Source organism: Talpa occidentalis, unplaced genomic scaffold (genome assembly GCF_014898055.3).
Source record: "Talpa occidentalis isolate TD23 unplaced genomic scaffold, MPIMG_talOcc4v2.1, whole genome shotgun sequence".
NCBI classification, from domain to species: Eukaryota; Metazoa; Chordata; class Mammalia; order Eulipotyphla; family Talpidae; genus Talpa; species Talpa occidentalis.
The window spans coordinates 52,369,214-52,389,267 of NW_026555331.1; the positions used below are offsets into that span (position 1 = coordinate 52,369,214).

Sequence of the window (20,054 nt, forward strand, 5' to 3'; positions counted from 1 at the left end):
TTTTCATCTTGTTCAGTTTTCGCTGCATTCTGCTTTAGTGAAAATATTCAGAAATGAGATTGGTTTGCATTGAGCAATTTTAATTTTGTACACTTAGTCTTTAGTATACCCTAGATAATACAAAATGAAATTAAGGTATAGCTTAGAATCTAATTGTGCAGTCTTGTTACAATAAAATATAGTTGACTACTAAAAACAGTTTAGTAGGTATAGTCTATTGAATTTTCGTTTAAAATACCTACAGTATTTGCATTTTCCAGTAAATCAGAATTTTAGAAGCAGTGGGATAGAGGAACTGGAAGTACTGCAAGTTAAGCAGGCAAAATGCTAAGTCTAAAATAAACAAGGCAGGGTCAGTAGGTACAAGAGCTTTGGACTGCCTCCAGAACCTAGTAGAATAGAGACTTAAGCAGAAAAAATACCTGCTATTTGGGGCACAGTCTACCTTGGCTGGAACTCCATCACCCCAGGGATGCCTTAGGCATTCTCTTTCCTCCTCAGTGTGTCGTCTTAAACTGGCTCTAAAGTCAATACCTAAAATGAAAATTGTATATAGTCAAGATTACCCTATGAAGTGTCATAGGAAAACACTATGTTGGAGAACAATGTACTGTAGTCAGTTTTACACAGCTTGTTTTTTTCCCCACCATTGAAACACGAGTGGTTCCATCTGAAAACCAAAGAAATTGGCTTGCATTTAGAAACCATGTTGTATGAAAAATACATAACTGTCTTTAAACACTAGAATTACATGCAGAGCAGCAAGATGCTTGTGCTAGAGACAGAAAAACCTGAAACTGAGGGAGGAGCAGATTTGTAGTCTCCCATCTTACACTCATAAACTGGTAGAGTGAAAAGGTCAGTGGAATCACTCCTGTATAATATGAGTTAGATAGATACATACAGATAGATACGGGTCCAGATAGTTGAGCTACAATAAATTAATATGCAGCTGATGTTACTGTACTGTATTAAGTAGAGGTCAGGTGGCTAAAAATGAATATTAATTGAGTCCAAGAATTTCTGATGTCTCTACCCACCTGTTCAGCTGCACAAAACAGTTCTAAGATCTTATATCACTAAACTCAATGGCATTTTTCCATTCCCATTTGGTATCTTTTGATACCATTGACCACCCCCTCCTTCATTTGCTAACACTACATTCTCCTTGTTTTTTCTTATCTCTGTGGCTGTTCTTTCTCAATTTCATGTATATAATCAGACTCTCTTCCAGATCTTAAGTGTTTGTCACTCTCCTTTGCTTGGTGTGATGGCTTTAAGATATGCCCACAAATTCTTTGATACACCTCCCTGAAAAGAAGTGGAGCATAAGTATCCCCTTGAGTGTGGGCTGGAGTAAGAGTAATAAAGTAGAAAATAGCTCCCAAGACAAGGTCATCGAAGGCACTAGGGTTTCCTGGAGAAGCCAGTTGCCTTCCTTACCTGAGGACACTCAGGCAGCTCTGTGAAGAGGCCCAGAGGTATGAGAGTGGAAGATACAATCCTAGTTGCGCTTTCCTATGAAAATGGTAAATACTTTGAAGGCAATTGTTTGACTTCTAATAGGAAAAGACAGTTTAGTGGAGTAGAATTAAGACTCTGGATTCCAAATACTTGGATCCAAATTCTGATTTATGGATTTTGGACTAGACAGTTACCCTGAGTTTCAGGTTCCTTATTTATACAATGAGGGCTATATATTACCTGCCTCATAGGGATATTAATAGGAGTCATTAAAATTTACTTGAAAAACCTTCTCAAAAGCATTTAAATTCTATCATGTGGAAAGCATACAATAATGTTAGCTAATATTTGTATCACTTCCCTCATAACATCCAGACAATATTGGGTTCATACTAGGTGCTCAGAAAATGCCTGAGAAATTTGTAAGAGTGACCACAAATTGACAGAGAGACCATTTAATAGCTGTCTTAATGTTGATAAAAAATACCTAAAAGAGGAAAATGATTCTAATTTGCATTACTTGAATAATTTTTTTCTTTATTCATATAGTAGTGTTGCTGTGTCTATTAAGTGCCTAACCCTGTGCTCTAGTGAATAAGTCAGTCATAGATTCTTCTGCACTCTTTTCTTGTCCCTTTCATTAGCATAATTTGCATTTTCAAAATCATCTCCCTAGATCAAGTATTGTCTGTGGTCAAGAAAAACAGTCAACCAGCCCACATAGGAATGATATAATCCTCTGCTGTAACTATTCACAGACATAGCAATAGAATTTCTATATGTTAAGGAGGAAACAGAACATTTTTCTCCCTAATTTGAAACTGCAGTTTTATTTATGCCACATGAAGAATGATTCCACGTGCTTGGTTAAGCAGTCATCTTCTCCCCGAGAAGCACCCAAGTATCTTGAACAGAGAAATCACTGTACCTCGAATCTGAATATAATGCTTTAAAGCACTGCTTCTTGCTGGGACCTGAAAGAAATCACTAAAACTTTTCAAAAACTAGTCTCCTTTTCAGTAAAATAAAATAATAAATAATAATACCTCCCTAGAATTGATCTGAGGATGAAAAACCAGTAAATTTGAAAACTCCAAATGCTACTTTAAATGGTTATATCAGTATGTAACTGGTTATCAGTATAACGTTTTTGTTTAATATTTGGTGCCAGTTTATTTTTTTAGATTTTTTTATGTGGACACAACTCTATTTTTTTTAAGATTTATTTATTTATGCATACAAGAACTGGGGTACAGGCCAGAGGTGTGGTGGGTGAGAGGATTCACCAGAGACAGAGTGGGGAACAGAACAGGCAGATTGACGGAAATATACTGCTGAGGGGAGCAGCGGGCGAGTCAGGAGAGGTCTGCTACGCCATGTGGGTAGCTCCCTGGCTGGGGATCAAACTTGTGCTGCAGTGGCTGCGGATAGCTTCATAGGTTGTGTCTTAACCCCTTGCACCACCATGGAGGCCCGACACACCTCTATTTTTAATAGATTGCGTTTATTCCAGGACTTTTTGTTTTACTCACTTTGGAAGACCTTACTTTGCTCATCCCAGTTATGTTAGACCAAGACAGAACCCTAGTGTCAGAATGCTGTCACTCACACTTGTCACACACTTGCCACAGAGGGCACAATCATTTTTTATTAGGTTTTATGGATCTACATCTTAACCCTGTTAATCTTCATCTTGACATTGACGTGATCTCACCTGGCCTTTAAAATAAGGACAATATTTAAATTTAGTTTCATATTACAATGTTTTTCAAAACAGAGTTCCTTAAGAGGGTGGGGAGGCAAGGAATTAAAAATAAGGGCGAGGTTTAGGTGTTATGCAAAAATTGAAGATGTCTTAGTCTGAAGCATGGATGAATCCTTCTCAAGGGTCAGAAGACCCCCCAAAATATCCTTAGAGATCTTAATTAACAGACATCAAGAGTGTGCGGTTAATAAGTACCTAATCTCCCCAAATACATGGAAGCAACCAAAATCTAGCATAGTAAGCTAGAGAATATTGTTGTGAATATCACAGTATTATAGTTTTGTATATTTTTCATCTTGTGTGCCTAATGTGCACAATGCTAAACATGACACAGTATGTTATAGATATGTAAAAGAACCCATAAAACCCCTAAAATCCTTGAGCATGCAGTCTGTGTATTGCTCAGCTTTGCATTTTATAAAGTATATAGCACAGTATCTATCTGTGGTAATCATTCATTAGAATTCAAAATAAATTTATTCAACATATTTATTGAATGCCTATTATGTGACAGAGCTGTTCTAGACAACAGGGTATATATCAACAAAAATAGTTAACGAATCACATCCCAGACTTGATTTTATCATCAGCTTTTCTCCTCCTCTACTAGAACCAAGAGTTCTGAGCCTGAGGCTTACAGTTTATTGCCACTTTGCAGTGGGAACGAGATGAGGGAGAAGAGGGACACAGCACTCGTGGAGCAGGTTTGCAAGGCAAGACTCTGCTACTTGAGCAGAAGTTCTTGTGCCATTTATTGAAATCATACAGGCTAGTTAAAGCTGATCATGTGACAATGGTATGAGGAATAAAGTCTGGAGCATGGGATGGGATTGGGGGACAAAGTTTTATGAGGGACAGGAAATGTCCCGCGTAATGACCATACGTAATGACCAAATGTCATGGCCATACCAAGAGCCATTTGCATCAGTAAAGTATTTGATATTATCACAGGCAGTTATCCTGAGACCACCATGGAGATAGTCACGTAATCAGGTCAACAGCGGCTTATGAGTCGCCGGGCCTGCCTCATGATACCAGCTATACCCTATAGTAATCAAGGAATTCTCTGCTGTGATTCATAGATAGCAAATAGGTCACCCATAAGTGGCCAGCTCATAGAAACTCATAGTAGTCCTCCAACGGATATATTTCAGCGAGTCTGATCTTGGCTGGGGAAAAAATTATACCTTTAACCACCAACTGAAAGTTAGCCTTTGTTCAATTATGAATATAGTTATTAAAAAAAAAAAAGTGTAGGGGCCTCCCCAGTGGCGCAGCGATTGAGCGCTGGGTTGCGAGGCTGCCCGCAGCTTCTGTGGCGCCGGTTTGATGCCCGGCTGCTCCCCAGCCACCGTAGGAGGGTCCCACATGGCACGCAGACCTCTCCTGCCACCAGCTGCTCCCCTCAGCGGTGTGCTTCAGTCCTTCTGCCTGCTCTGCTCCCCGCTCTGGCTCTGGCTCTGGTGAATTCTCTCACCCTCCCGCGCTTCTGGCTGTACCCAGTGCCTGTATAAATAAAATACAAATAAATAAATAAATCTTTAAAAAAAAAAAAAAGTGTAATATCTGTACCTATTTTTTCTCTAATATTTTCATAGGATATTACAATCATGACAGCTCTCAAAATAGTGTACACATCATTATTTAGAAATTACAGTCATTATAAAGTTTGGTGCTAATCCTGATATTTCATGATAGTGAGGAAGCACATGTAATAATACTGTATCAATTTCTTTTATTTTGATAACTGTTTAAGTGTAATTGGTTTATTTTGTAATCCTGTGTATTTTATGCACTCCAAAATATTATTCTGAGACTGGTCTATAGGTTTCACACTGCTAAAGGGGCCCGGAAAATTAAAAAGTCTAGGATTACCTGTGATTGTTCATCAAAAACTGCTGAAGTATTCCTCATATCCAGAGAAAATGGGCATTGGATTGAGAAAGATATGAGTTCAAATATATCTTCTGTTGTAGGTTGTGACATTGGGCAAGTTAATACATGTATTGTCCAACTTCTAAAGGCCTCGATTTCCTTATCTATACAAGAGTAAAATCTCGGGATTGTTTTGGTAATTAAATGAGTTAAAAATAAAAATACTGCCTTATTTATTCATCCAACAATTATTTATTGAGTATCTAGTACATGCAAGTATCTAGCCTGTGGCAGAAACAGACAAGGTTGTTGCCTATGGGACTTGGGAGGGTGTGGACATAGGCAATAAATAAACAAACAAACATGTAAATGTTTCCTTATCTATACAAGAGTAAAATCTCGGGATTGTTTTGGTAATTAAATGAGTTAAAAATAAAAATACTGCCTTATTTATTCATCCAACAATTATTTATTGAGTATCTAGTACATGCAAGTATCTAGCCTGTGGCAGAAACAGACAAGGTTGTTGCCTATGGGACTTGGGAGGGTGTGGACATAGGCAATAAATAAACAAACAAACATGTAAATGTCAGTGGTAATAAGTGCTGTGTAGAAAAAACAAAAGAAGACAGTCAGCAGTGTCATTAAAATTCACCATCACCCAAACCAAACTCTCAAATTTGCACCCTTCAATGTTTACTGTCTTGATTAATTACACACTAATCAACTCATCTGAGAAACCTCAGAATCAGTTCTTTCCCTTCCCTTCCATGTCCAAATGTTTAAAAAGCTCCTGTAGATTGCACCTCCTAAATGTTCTTTAAACCATCTCTTCCTTACATTTCCACTGTCAAGGACCTTCCAATGCACCCTGGGCCTGTATAGCTATCTGGTTTCCCTATCTCCAAATGAGGCAGTTATGACACTGTTTCTGTAAAGTAGAGCCACTGCTCTATGGAATTTAAAATGTAGATATAAGCCAGCGGACCTTAAGGCTGTTGTCCCCACACCTTACCCCACCGCCATCTGTGAGAGAGCAGTTTGTTTTTATTGGTGGTGACTTTCAAGGCATCGTGTTAAGGAAACAAGCCACCCAATATAAAATAGCCATACAGTTAGCTTCTGTCATATTTACCCTCTTTTTTTTTTAAGATTTTTATTTATTTATTTATTTATTTATTTATACAAGCACTGGGTATAGTCAGAAGCGTGGGAGGGTGAGAGAATTCACCAGAGCCAGAGTGGGGAACAGAACAGGCAGAAGGACGAAATACACTGCTGAGGGGAGCAGTGGGCCCGGCAGGAGAGGTCTGCACGCCATGTGGGACCCTCGCTGGTGGCCAGGGATCAAACCAGCTATGCAGAGGCTGTGGGCAGCTTCACAGCCCAGCGCTCAACCTCTGCGCTGCCAGGGGAGGCCCAATATTTACCCTCTTAATGTTCCACAAAATGCTTTCTGTTATCTGTCACTATTGTTTCTTTTCACAACTTCCTCTTCCCACCCTTCACTAGAAAGTAAACAGGATTTTTGTCAAGAAAGGTGTGAAAGATGATAATTCATAAAAAGTTATTGATAATAGATGAATGAATGATGAATCTCATCAAAACTAATCTCTCCCCAACCTTGAATTAAGCAGGTGTTACTGTGGAAACCACATGAATTAAGAAGTTTGAGAACTGGCTCTTGAGGAAAAGAGAATAATCCTTTTTTAGTTCAGAAAAACTTCATAGAGAAAAAAAAATCATTTCCATAAATAGACAAAGGGCAGACAAAGTATAAGGAAGGTTCAAGATGACAAGCAAAAAGTGTAACTATAAGGTTGTATAAGTAAAGAAAGAAAGCAGCTCAGACATTTCTCCCGTGCTTCCCTACTACCTTCATTTTCATGTGTTAAGGAACCAATGTAAAACACTATTGAGTTTTGTATCTACTGCAGAAACTGGATTTATTAGTGATACCTTTGAAACAATTTCTTTCATATCTATGAGACATTTGAGGATGTTGTAAAAGATCTTAAAGGCAAAGTTAACAAAAGCACATTTTGTAGTGCAGAATACCTGAGTTTGAATGCTAGCTTGAATGTACCATATCCTTGGACAAGTTACTCAATTTCTACATATAATGATGGAATACCTAACTTAAGCAGTTGTTATAAGTAATCTGATTGTTAAAATATGCCATTTCCTTCAAATAGTGCCATATTTAAGTGCTGGTAAATATCTATTCTTATTGCTATTCTTTGTTTAGACCTAAATTTAGCTCTAAGTTTTGAAGAATTTATAGGTGAGATTTATAGGTGAGTGACGCTATAGTTATGTATCTAAGAATACTGAAAATATAGCAATATATATAATTTCTTTTTTTTTAGAATTTTATTTATACAAGAACTGGGGTACAGGCCAGAAGTGCGGGAGGGTGAGAGGATCCACCAGAGACAGAGTAGGGAGCAGAACAGGCAGACTAATGAAATACACTGCTGAGGGGAGCAGCAGGCGAGACAGGAGAGGTCTGCTCACCATGTGGGTATCTCCACGGCCAGGGATAGAACTGAACTGGCACTGCAGAGGCTGTGGACAGCTTCACAGCGCTGCTCTCAATAACCTGTGCCACCAGGAAGGCCCAATATATACAATATCTTAAATAAATTTTCTGTGTGGGAAATATGCTAATATTAACTCTGTTCCAATTGTGTTAATTCTCTTCCATTTATTTTTCAGGAGAATCCTCATTGACACTGGAGAACCAGCAATTCCAGAGTACATCACCTGTTTAAAGCAGGCTTTGACTGAATTTAACACAGGAATTCAGGAAATCATAGTTACTCATTGGCACCGTGATCACACTGGAGGCATAGGAGATATTTGTAAAAACATCAGTAATGGTAAACAAAAAAACTCTCATTAAATTCATTATTAAGAAAAAGTAGATTTTTAAGAACAATTTGTTTCAGTTACAGGGTAAGTAAGCTAGTAAACCATTTATTGAATAACTTCTATTTAAATGGTACTTTTAAACATTAATATAACTTGACCATTGTCTCCAGTTTTAACAAAGGAACAAAGAAAATGTCCTATTTTCTATTTCAAATCTCTTCTCCCTCTTCTTTTGCTCCTTTGCCCAGTGATGACCAATTTTAATTTAGTCTATATGACAATTTCTACTTTAGATTTAATAAAAACTAACCATTATTGGAATACTATTCAGCAATCAAAAAAGATAAACTAATGCCGTTCACAGCAACATGGATGAAGCTAGACAGGATTATGCTCAGTGAAATAAGTCAGAAGGAAAAAGGAAAATACCGGCTGGTTTCACTTATAGGAGAAATATAGGGGAACCAAACAAGGGATCAGAAGTTTGAATTGCTAAGTAGCAATTCATGGTAGGAATATAACAGTTTGTTTTTCTTTTGCCTATTGGACATTTTACCCACTTTCTTTAGATTAAAAATTTTAAGTTTTGGGTTCCATTCAAAATAATATTTTTATAATAGATTACCTATTCAATTGCTTTAAAGAAAATCAAGGAGAAATTTGGAACTGCTTTATAGCCACTAAAATTTTAATACTTTACTTGAGAAGTGCCTTGTTGTCTTTCATTCTGAACTGTATTGAAACTATATAGACTGCATGCAGATCTGGAGTTGTTCAGCACTGAATTGTACAAGTGCCTTCCAGAATCCCCCCAGAAATGCTCCATGTATTTCTTCATCCTCTAAATTCTTAATCATTAGCATTTTTACTCCATTTTGTTTTATGATTATTCACTTTTTCCACATTTTTTACTATTATGTTTAATTATTATTTCTGCAGAAATTTTTCAACAACCTGAATTTTTATAGGTCACACCAAAAATAAGAATGCCTTTAATAAGATTGTAGTGGAAATATACAGTAACTCCATAGCAACCTGCTTAAAAATTTTAAAACACAGAGTATAATTTAGGAACTTCTAGTGACTTATAGGGAGCATGCATTTTACTAGACATGAGAGTTAATTTAACCCCAGACTGGTTGAATGTTTTGTTTTGGGTGTTTTGTTTCTTTCTTTTTTTTTTTTTTAAGTAAATCCTATAAAAATATTTTGTTATCTTATAATTACTGTTTTGCAGCAGAAGTTGGATCTTTGCCACATATTTCACAACTGAGACCCAAGGACTCAGATATTTGCTTCTATACTATTCAATTAGAATATGTTTTTTATTAAAAAGCATTATATGTAAACAATACTATATATCAGTTTAAATAATTAGCATTAGCAATGATGTTATAATTGATTATTCAAACCTTAACAAATAGCTGAGTGTTTGCTCCTCATAAAATAATTATCTGATAGAGACAGAAAATAGGTAAGTGGTTGCCAAAGCTGAGAGATGGAGAATAAAAAGTGACTGCCATTGATTACAGGGTATCTTTGGGCATTTTTGAAAATGTTCTAAAATTAGGTCATGGTGATGGTTGTACAGTTCTTTAAATATTATTTTTTTAACACTGATTTGTAACTTTAAAAGGATAAATTATTTCTCAGTAAGCTTTTATTAAAATGATTATTATATGATTGCTTTCAGCATGCCCTTCTTCATCCTGCCAATAGATTGCTGTTATGAATAGGATATGTGTTTTCATATTTATACATAATTTTAAAAACTGACACAGTAATTTTATGGTATAATATTTTTGTAATTTTGAGATAAATGTGATTTGGGGTGAAGGATTGTCTGCCAAAAGGCTTACAACTCGAAATATTTTTTTTTTATGAAGACTAAAAGACAAAATTGTGAAGATTAAAAGCAAAAACAGAAAATACCTCACCAACTCACTCAATAATGAAGACAAACTTATTAGGTAGTGCCATTTCCCAGAATAATATATTATTTTGCTTCAGCTTCTAAGATAAAAAGTAGTAGTTTGGGGTTGGTGAAGGAAGGTGCTAGTTGTTTTGTATTTACTTCAATATTTCCATCTCCTTTACTCTCCATACTGACCAGATTTATGTGCCTTGTCAGTTTTCTCTGAATGTCTTTTTCTCCCACCATAGTTCTATTTCTGTGATCCTATCCCTAATACTCTTTACCTTCTATTTGGGTCAGTGCCTTCGTCCCTTCCTAATCTTTCTGTTCTCTCACTTTCCAATCTCCCCACCAAAAGCTGCCATATTGATTAACCTGTTAACACTATTTCATTAACTTATGGAAGAGTGAAGAGTGGCCACATTCAGTGAAGTTTAAATTCTTCTATTCTGTGAAAGGCATTTTGAGGATCTCCGTGATTTCAGCGCCTCCTACCTATCACACCTTTTCTCAAATCTTCCCAGATAGTGTTTTGCTTTAGACAAGTTGGTAGCAGTTATGTTGTTGCACATATGCCATACTTGTTCTCATTCCCACACCCTTGCTAATACTGTTCTCTTATCTACAAATCTTTTCTCTTAACCTTTCCCATCCTCCTCATCCTATATATCATACCTCAAGTTCTGTCATATTAATGAATCCTTTCTTAGTTTTTCCCTTTCTCTAACTCTTGTTTTTATTATCAAAATTGTTCACTTTGTATTCATTAAACAGTACTACATATAGTTCTTCACTCATTTCTTATTTATAAGTTTTATTTCCCCAACTAAAACAGTTTTCAATTACTTTGATATCATGGAACTTATAGTCATACTATACATTGGATACTGGTTAGATAATTTGCACTCAACTATTGATTGGCTAGTTACTGATTTTTCTTTATGTAATTGAGAGATAGAATGGGTTAAATTTATTATAAATTTTTAATATCTTAGTCCCAGGTTTGGGGCTTGAATTTTATACTATCATCCATTTACTATTAACTATTGCCAGGACACCATGACTTCTTTACTGTAAGTTAGGCACTAGATAGAGTTCTCAGCTTCTGTTATTGCCTCTTCAATACCCATCTTGATAACAAAGCTAGCTAGATTATACAGAACTACTTTCAAATTGTATAAAATAGGAGTGACTGGAACACAAAGACTTTTATGTAGACTTAGAGGGTCATAAGAGAATAGAAAGCTCTTTGTTGAGATAAAAGAAAGTTACCATCCTAGAGTATACTGCTATAATTTGTACCATTTTTACTATCTCAATGTTAATATTTTTTGCAGCCCTTCATAAATGTTATCTGAAAAGACTGCATTATCATTTAAAGCATGACTTAATATATTTCATATGTTTTGTGGCTAGGCACTGAATATTGCATTAAAAAACTCCCAAGAAATCCTCAGAGAGAAGAAGTTATAGGAGATGGAGAACAACAATATGTATATCTGAAAGATGGTGATCTGATTATAACTGAGGGTGCCACTCTAAGGTAAGTGTCCTAATGTCCTTTCACCAGGGAAGGCAGTGATAGAGGGAAGTCCTATATATATGTATTAAAACAAAGGTTGTAGAAAGAAGGCTTCTGCATATTTGCTTGAGTTGAGATTGTCTCAGGAAAGATACAAAAGATCTGATAAAATTGTTACTCTGGAAAAAGAAAATTGACTTGCTTGAGAAATGGTAACAAAAGCTCTCTACTCTTTTAATTTTAATTATTTTTTTGAATTATACGATTATCATTTTTTAAATAATAGCATTTTAATTATTTAAAAAACAGGTCAGTTGGGTTCATTTAGAGATTACCCACCAGTTCATTTTAGGGCTTTCCCATGCTCTCACTTCCAAAAGGTGACCCATACCTAAGGTAAATACATTTTAGATCAGACCATTAAGCCCTCATGACCTATTGACGGATTCAAAAAGGTGTTTTTAACTCAATAATTTTGAGACTGAACTAATTAGACTCTCTTTCTCTCCCCCACAATCTCTTCTTGGTTTATGATTTCAGAATACTCATCTGCTCAGTTCTTAAGATTCTATTTATTCTTGTAAGATAGAAGCTGACTCCTCTTTGCCTTTAGCACCCTAGATACCCTTGCACACCACATCTAATTAGGTTAGCTTTATTCAACCTATAACAAGCTAGCATACATAATAAGTTATACTTATTCTGTTTCCCAAGTCACAATCTGGTCTAATCATTTTTATAGTCTTAGTTCCCACTACCCCCCATGCAAACACAATCAGCCATCTCCAGATACTCTTGGCACATTGTGTGTCTTCATGCCTTTGCTCATAACTTTCCCTTTATTAGGCTTCACACTTTCCTACTGCTTTTCTTTCTGGTAAATTCTTATATATGCCTTCTTCAAAGCTCATTTCATGTGTTACTTACTTCAAGAATCCTTTCTGATTAAAATCTACTACTCCCTCCTCTTACATTCATATGACTTTTGTTATTTTATTAAAGCACTTACTAAACTGTAATTTTTGTGTTCATAGAGAGATGTCTCCTTAAAAGGCAAGTAACTCCTTAGATTCGCCTTATTAGTTAATGCCAGTTGCTACAGCAAACCAACCCAAAGAAATACAGTTTAATTTCATACCCAAGAAAAAAATGAAACCAGTTTTATGATAAGCTAGCCATCCTCTGCTATAGGAAGACACCAGATTCATCTTTATCTGCTCAGTCCCTGACATAAAGCATTGAATATCCTATATGTACTAAATATCTACAAAGAAATGAATAAACAGATGAAAGAGAAAATGGGGTAATGGATATCTGTGCCTTCTTTCAAACCAATATTCCCTGTTTTACATTTTGCCTGTGATTTGCAAATTTTAATTTACAAACCAACTATTTTCTAGCAATTTTCCTAAAATGCTCTTAATTAAAAATAAGTATATAAACAGAAAAGTGTGCATATCACTGTGCAATGTAGTCAGTTGTTACAAACTGAATAAGCCATATGACCAGCACTCAAGTCAAGAAACAATACCTATGCCCCAAAGACTCCTTCATGCTTGCTTCTTATCACCATCTCCACCCCTTAGTTCGACTCATAGATCAAATTGATGCCAGTGATCTTAATGTTATCTGAAGTCTATTTAATTTTTGTTTTGCTAAGTTCTAATAAGGTAAGCATAAGAGTTGGTTTAAAGATTTGGGGAAACACAAATAATCCCCAAAAAACAGATACTCTTTTTAAATGACTTAGTAAATAATCTTTTTTAAGAATGTAATTCTGGTTATGCTAAAATCTGAATAAAACATTTAATTTACTGATGACCATTGTTTTCAATTACCATTTTTATAAAGTCAGTAGAACTTAATTGTTTTAAAATCATTTAGATTCATTGTTAAACAAAGTTCCATAAACACAAAGTTAAATCTAGTTAAGACTCCAAGTATTGATGTGCAATTGATCTTGTCCACATGCCAATTTTGAAAGAAAATAAAATACAATAGAGATACAAATAATACCCACAAAAACGCTTCAGTAAAAACTAGAAAGTTAGCATTTTTCAGCAAGGATTTGACTATGGATATATCCTTCAGGAATTTTCTAGTGAATTAAGTTTAATTTCTTGAGGAAGTCAATCTGATGGTTTTTGTTGGCTGTTATAAAATTTCTGAAAGCGCCATCCTTAGAAAGTCTATCACAGAAGTGGCAGAACTAGATAAATGTTCTACCTGATGAATGGGAAGGCCACAGCTGCAGTTCCTCTGATCTTTAGCAAAGCACCTCTGATGTCATTTCCTTTTCTCCTCCTGCCTATGTGAGGTGAATTTTAACACAGCTTTTTATGCAAATTCAAGCATTTGCCACCCAGGTGACTGGAGAATTGGAATTTCTGATCCCTTAATTTAAGAAATCTTACTGCCTTCAACCTCGAAAGTATCCAAACCATGATTGAGTTCTGGCTGAGGAGTAATAAAGGAAGCATTACAGGCACGTTGGTGTATAAGACAGTTTGCAGGCTCTAAAAAAGAATAGTTCTCCAAATAAGTTTTGTAAATTAAAAAAAAGAGACTGGGGGTACCATTTGTAAATGCATTTTATGTGTGGTTACCCACAAGATAAGATACAGTCTCTACACACATTTTATATTGCTGGAAATATACCTCCTGGAATTATGTTCATTTAACATTGCATACTTTGATCTAATAGGTTGCAGCAGGTTTAATTAGACAAAAGAGACAATTTCTAACAATTCATTAATAACCTGCCCTTGGTGCATCTAAAATATACTAATAGTTTCCAATATGTAAAGCATACACTTGAAAAGCCATAAAAGCATAATAGTTCCTAATGTCAGTTTTTACTGCCTCTCAAAAATAATTGCTCCCATTACATCAGTATCTCCTGTTCTTTTTCCTTATATCTATTACATTTTAGCATATTCTTATAAAGACTTTACAGTTTTAATATTTAGTATCAAGGATTTGATTGATGGTGAGAGTAAAAGAGAAACTCTTCTATAACATTTCAGTTTTCTTAAATACTGCTATTTAAGAGCTGAATTTTGTCAAATGTCTTTCAGTGTGTGGATATGACCTTACTGGTTTTCTCCATAGCTTTATTATTTTCAGGAATCTTATGATACTGAATCAACTTTGTGGTTTTTTAAATAACTTTATTGGGTCATGATACTATTTTCAAATATATTTTGGGATTCTCTTAATACTTTAGTTTTTTTGTATTGATCCATTAGTGGGAGTGGGGAGTGAACTCTCTTCATTTTGGGCAGCCTTTGTCAGACTTAGGATTGTTAAGTTTTCTCTCTCTTTCTGTGCTCTGGGATAAGTTAAATAGTAAAATATCTGACCTTAAAATGTTTGCTAGAGTTATCCTATGAAAAAACTGAACCTTTAGTTTCTGGCAACAATTGCACATCTTTTTATTGGAGCTTCATTGTTCCTGCTTAGTAACATTGTCCTTAGTAACACAAATAATTTTAAACATGTATCTGTGTATTTCGCTTTATGGATTCTCTTTTTAATACAACATTAAACTTTAAACAGATTGTGTAATCTAAGATACCACTCTCAGATTACTTTGTTAAAAAGATTTACTTCTTATTGTAACTACCATAATCTAAAAATCAAAATTTCAAAACACAGCTATCTTTACTGGGCTTATTAGGCCTGCAAAGAAGAGAGGCTCACAGAATTACCTTTGATAGTATGCGCTTGTTGTGCAGGCAAGTGACATAAAAATTCCTAAAGTGAAAGTGGTTGCCTCTAGGAAGAAAAAAATAAACAGACCTGTGCTGTAAGTGTAACAAATCTTGGAGGATTGTTCAATTCCTGTCACTATCTTGATTTTTTTCCATTTTAGGTATTTATTAATTTCACACTCTCAAAAAATTAGGATTGGCTTTTTCACTTCTGCTGTTTATGGAAACTGTACTTATCCCCCATCTTGTAATGTCTTAATTTTGGTGAGATCAGTATTCAGTGTTTACATTATTATGACTATAGGTGCTATTTGAGCTGAACCATATAATAAACTATATTTCTATAGTATTCTATGTACTTACCATTAATTCAACTCTGACTATATAACTCTCCTCTCAGGATATTTAAATGTATCAAGTGAATGTAAGCAAAGCAGACAGGCATGGGGAGTGGGCAATAGAACAGGAGAAAAATAGTGTAAGGTAAGTGTAAAGGATTCTGTCACTTCCACCTTCCGGAATAACTTCCCTCATTGCCTCTGAACTTGCTGTAATCTGGGCTGGTTTCCTTCCAGACCTGAATTTCTTTCCAGCTCAGCTTTTTCCAGTGTTGGATCCTTTGGCTCTTTACAGTGTGGGATCTCCTATTTCTGTACTCCATAATTTCCTTTTTTGGTGCAACCCATCTCCTATAGCTTCCTGTGAAAAGTACTTTTTTGAGACATTACATATCTAAAAATGTCTTTTTTCTAATCCAACAACTTATGTTTCACTGGTCTGGAACAGACTTCAACCCTGGTATTTTATGCCAGAAATAAAAGTTCTGTTTTCTGAGCAGACAATGAATCAATTAGTCCTTATTTTGGGTAGCCCTCCCTACTTTGCCCTCTGCTTCCTGATTCTTACTGCACCGCACCCCGAGACATTGGAGAATTCTGCAGCATAAATCTGGTTGATTCTCAGTTTTCACCGCTATAAGCTTAGGCTTCAGTTTTCTGTTTGATATGTCACATATCACTCATCTGTCTTCCTTCTAGCTTCTAAAATCTTAGTGATATAGTCTGTTCTCATCCATGTGGGTTTATATCTTAAAAATTCCCTTCATGTTTATATAAAGGCAAATTATAATGCTGTACAGGGGAAACCTATATAATGTTACAAACCAGTATTTCACTGACTAGTGAAATAATTAAAAAAAAAAAAAAAAGAAAAAAACAGAAAAAAGTCCCTGTAAGGTAAATTTATTGATGGTTAGGAGGAAAACAAAATAGATCTGGGATTCAATCACTATCTTTAACCAGAAACTCATGCTCAATTCCTAAATATTAAATACCAATATGTATATACTTGCCCAGTCCTTCCCCCAAAAATCCATCATTGAGAATATTTATTTAAAATATTCCAAGCAGGGGCCTCCCTGGTGGCACAAAGGGTTAAGTCTCAGTTCTATGAAGCTATACTCGTCCATTGCTTCCCTTAGCAGTGTATTTCAGTAGATCTACCTGTTCTGCTCCCCACTCTGTCTCTGGTGAGTCCTCTCATCCCCCACACCTCTGGCCTGTACCCCAGTTCTTGTATACATAAATAAATAAATCTTTTTAAAAAATAATAAAATATTCCAAGCATATGGGGCCTCCCTGGTGGCGCAGCGGGTTGAGTACAGCACTGTGAAGCTGTCCACAGCCTCTGCAGTGAGGATTCGATTCCTGGCTGACCAGGGAGATTCCCACATGGCGCAGCAGCCTCTCCTGTCACGCCTGCTGCTCCCCTCAGCAGTGTGTTTCATCAGTCTGCCTGTTCTGCTACCAGCTCTGTCTCTGGTGAATTCTCTCACCCTCCTGAACCTCTGGCCTGTACCCCAGCTCTTGTATAAAAAATAAATCTTTAAAAAAAAAATATTCCAAGCATATAAAAATGCTACTGTTCTACTATGTGGAATAGACAAAGATAATCTCTTAAGCTAAATAAAATACAATTTAAACCAAATTGCATCAGATATTTATTACTATCTCCTTTGATTCAGTTATCTAGAATGTAAAGTGATTAATATTACCCATCCCATAGTGGTATAAAGGTTAATTGTATAATACCTATAAATCCCTAAAGACTGGTACTGGGGCCTCCCCTGGTGGCGCAGCGGTTGAGCGCTGGGCTGCAAAGCTGCCCACAGCCTCTGCAGCGCCAGTTCAATCCCCGGCCGCCGCCGGCAAGGGTCCCACATGGCATGCAGACCTCTCCTGCCGCCCACTGCTCCCCTCAGCGGTATATTTCATCAGTCTGCCTGTTCTGTTCCCCGCTCTGGCTCTGGTGAATTCTGTCACCCTCCTGTGTTTCTGACTGTACCCAGTGCTTGTATAAATAAATAAATAAATCTTAAAAAAAAGAGAAAAAGACTGGTACTGGCACATTGAAAACAATATATTAACATTAGCTTCTACTAAATACCAAGCACTAGGAATATAAAGATGAGAAAAAGACAAGAGTTCTGCCTTCCAGGAATTTATAGCCTTGTGACGTAAAATGGTAAACAAATAAGAAAACAGTGTGAAACCTGCAGTAATAGAAATATAATCTAAAGTACAAAAGAATATAGAGGAAAAAATGATCAGTATAGAGGATTGAGTCTATAGTGACTAAGAAATCAAGAGGGTTCTCACAGAGCAAACTATTTAGACTTAACTATTTTTTCAACAAGTTGGTTTTTTTTTTCAGTTTTTCTATTTTTTCCCTATAATATATCCCCTTGTCCTTTTCTCCCTCCCCCTTTAACAATAGTGCCATCACTGCATTTATTAATGTATGCTGGTTTTTTATATTGTCAACTTGTCCACTATGTAAATATCCAGTATTTTTGTCATTCTGACTTTTCTACACATTATTCCCTCTAACTCCCTACATTTTGGTATAAAGAGCCACATTTCGTCTTTCCTTGTTTTTGAATAGTGTTCCGTAATGTGGATAAACTATCTTTTTGATCTAATCTTTGCTTGATGGCTGTTAGACTGCTTCCATGCCCTAGCTATTCTAAATCATGCTGCAATAAACATTGTACAGCAAATGGTTTTTGCATTGATGTTTTCATGTTCTTTGGTTAGATTCCCCAGAATTATTGCTGGGTCATACAGTATTTTGTGTATTGTTTTTCTTTTTTTGAAAATACTGAAAGCAATACTTTATTATATTCAGGTAACCAAGACCTTTTTAAAAAAAGATTTATTTATATATGCATACAAAAGCTGGGGTACAGGCCAGAGGTGCGGGGCGGGGTAGGGGGGTGAAAGGATTCACCAGAGACAGAGTGGGGAACAGGCACTGAAATACACTGCTGAGGGGAGCAGCGGGCAAGACAGGAAAGGTCTGCTGTGCCATGTGGGTAGCTCAGCGGGCAAGACAGGAAAGGTCTGCTGTGCCATGTGGGTGGCCGGCCAGGGATCGAACTCGTCCTGTAGAGGCTGCAGATTGCTTCACAGTGCAGCGCTTAACCCCTTGCGCCACCAGGGAGGCCCAACCAAGACCTTTAAAGTGTATTTTGTTTTGTTTTGTTTTTTTCAATGAATTCTAATCCCTTTCCATAGTGGCTATGCTACTTTACATTCCCACTAGCAGTGTAGTAAGTTTCCTTTATCTCTGCATTTTCTCCAACACTTGTTGAGGGTCTTTTTAATATGTGCCATTCTGATGGGTATCATCCATTTTGATTTTAACCTGCATATCTCTTATTGGAAGTAATGATGAACATTTTTTCATGCATCTTCTGGATATTCTCTTTGGTGAATTTTCTATTGTCAAATTATACATGTTTTTATGTATCTTTGGTATTAACCCCTTTACATTTACATATTGTATGAATATTTTCTTCCATTCTGTCCTTTTGACTTAGCTCCATTAATCATTGAGCACTTCACTGCTATCTGACAAAGGATGTCTCAGTATCACAGTTTACTTTCCCTGCCCCAGACCTGGATCCAGTAATGTGTGCAAGAAGCCCTTGTTTCTTTAAGTGGATAGTGGTATTATGAACTTCTAGAGATGAGTGTGAGGTGTGCTCACTACCACTAGAGTACCATTGCTGCTGGACCTTCTATAGAGAAAACGAACAAAATGAAAAAGAAATGAAATGGTGATTTTATAATGATTCCTCAACTCAGATAGAAACAACCCAAAACATAACTCCCTCATTTCATGTATATTTTTTCCTTTTCCTGCAATATCCCATTGATCCTAAACATCAATTTATTTATATGTTTACACTGTCATAAAATAAACACAAAAAAGTTTTAGAAAAGCATAACTAATAATACTTCCAACAATAAACTCATTAAATTGAAAATATCTTTGTAATTCTTTTGATCCCAAGATAATGTTCTATTAAGGATGTATAGACTTAGTATTATAATTGAAAGTTTTTTTAATTCATTCATTTTAAAATACGAATTTTAGCCATCCAGTGTATAATAAGGTTAACTTCTTTCTATATTCTATGTTAAGGTTTTCTTTTTTCTTTTTATTTAATTTTATGCCTAGAGTATATAAAATATTTACATAACTTGAAAGTTAAAACTATTTTTTTAAAAATTTCTAAGAGAAATCTTCCTTGTATCTCTTTTTCCTAAGCTCTATAGGTAGCTATTTTCACTAGTTTTTGATTTATCTTTCCTGACTTACTTTGTGTAAAAATAAGGAAATATATACAGTCATGTATCTTTTAACAACGTTTAAGTCAACAATGTTAAAGTCAACCACAACCATCTGTGTGATGGTGGTCCTGATAGGCTATACAATATAACCTAGGTGTCTGGTAGATTATACTGCCCAGGTTTACATAATTACACTCTCTTACATTTACACAACTACAAAATTTCCTAACGAGGTATTTTTCAGAACATAACCCCATCATTAATCAATGCAAGACTATATATAAGTTTT

At 35.7% G+C, this 20,054-nt stretch overlaps 2 protein-coding genes across 2 annotated transcripts in view; one reads left to right on the forward strand and one right to left on the reverse strand.

Annotated features, from left to right (window-relative positions):
• Nucleotides 1–20,054, reverse strand: part of XKR9 (XK related 9) — an 87,476-nt gene that overhangs the window by 43,554 nt on the left and 23,868 nt on the right. The window contains exon 4 of the mRNA XM_054692191.1: nucleotides 423–534. The gene's annotated coding sequence lies outside the window, so the exon portion shown is untranslated. The remainder of the gene's footprint in view (nucleotides 1–422; nucleotides 535–20,054) is intronic.
• LACTB2 (lactamase beta 2) overlaps nucleotides 1–20,054 on the forward strand; it is a 28,945-nt gene that overhangs the window by 818 nt on the left and 8,073 nt on the right. The window contains exons 2-3 of the mRNA XM_037505470.1: nucleotides 7,823–7,986; nucleotides 11,310–11,436. Of these exons, the coding sequence (XP_037361367.1) occupies nucleotides 7,823–7,986; nucleotides 11,310–11,436 (291 nt within the window). The remainder of the gene's footprint in view (nucleotides 1–7,822; nucleotides 7,987–11,309; nucleotides 11,437–20,054) is intronic.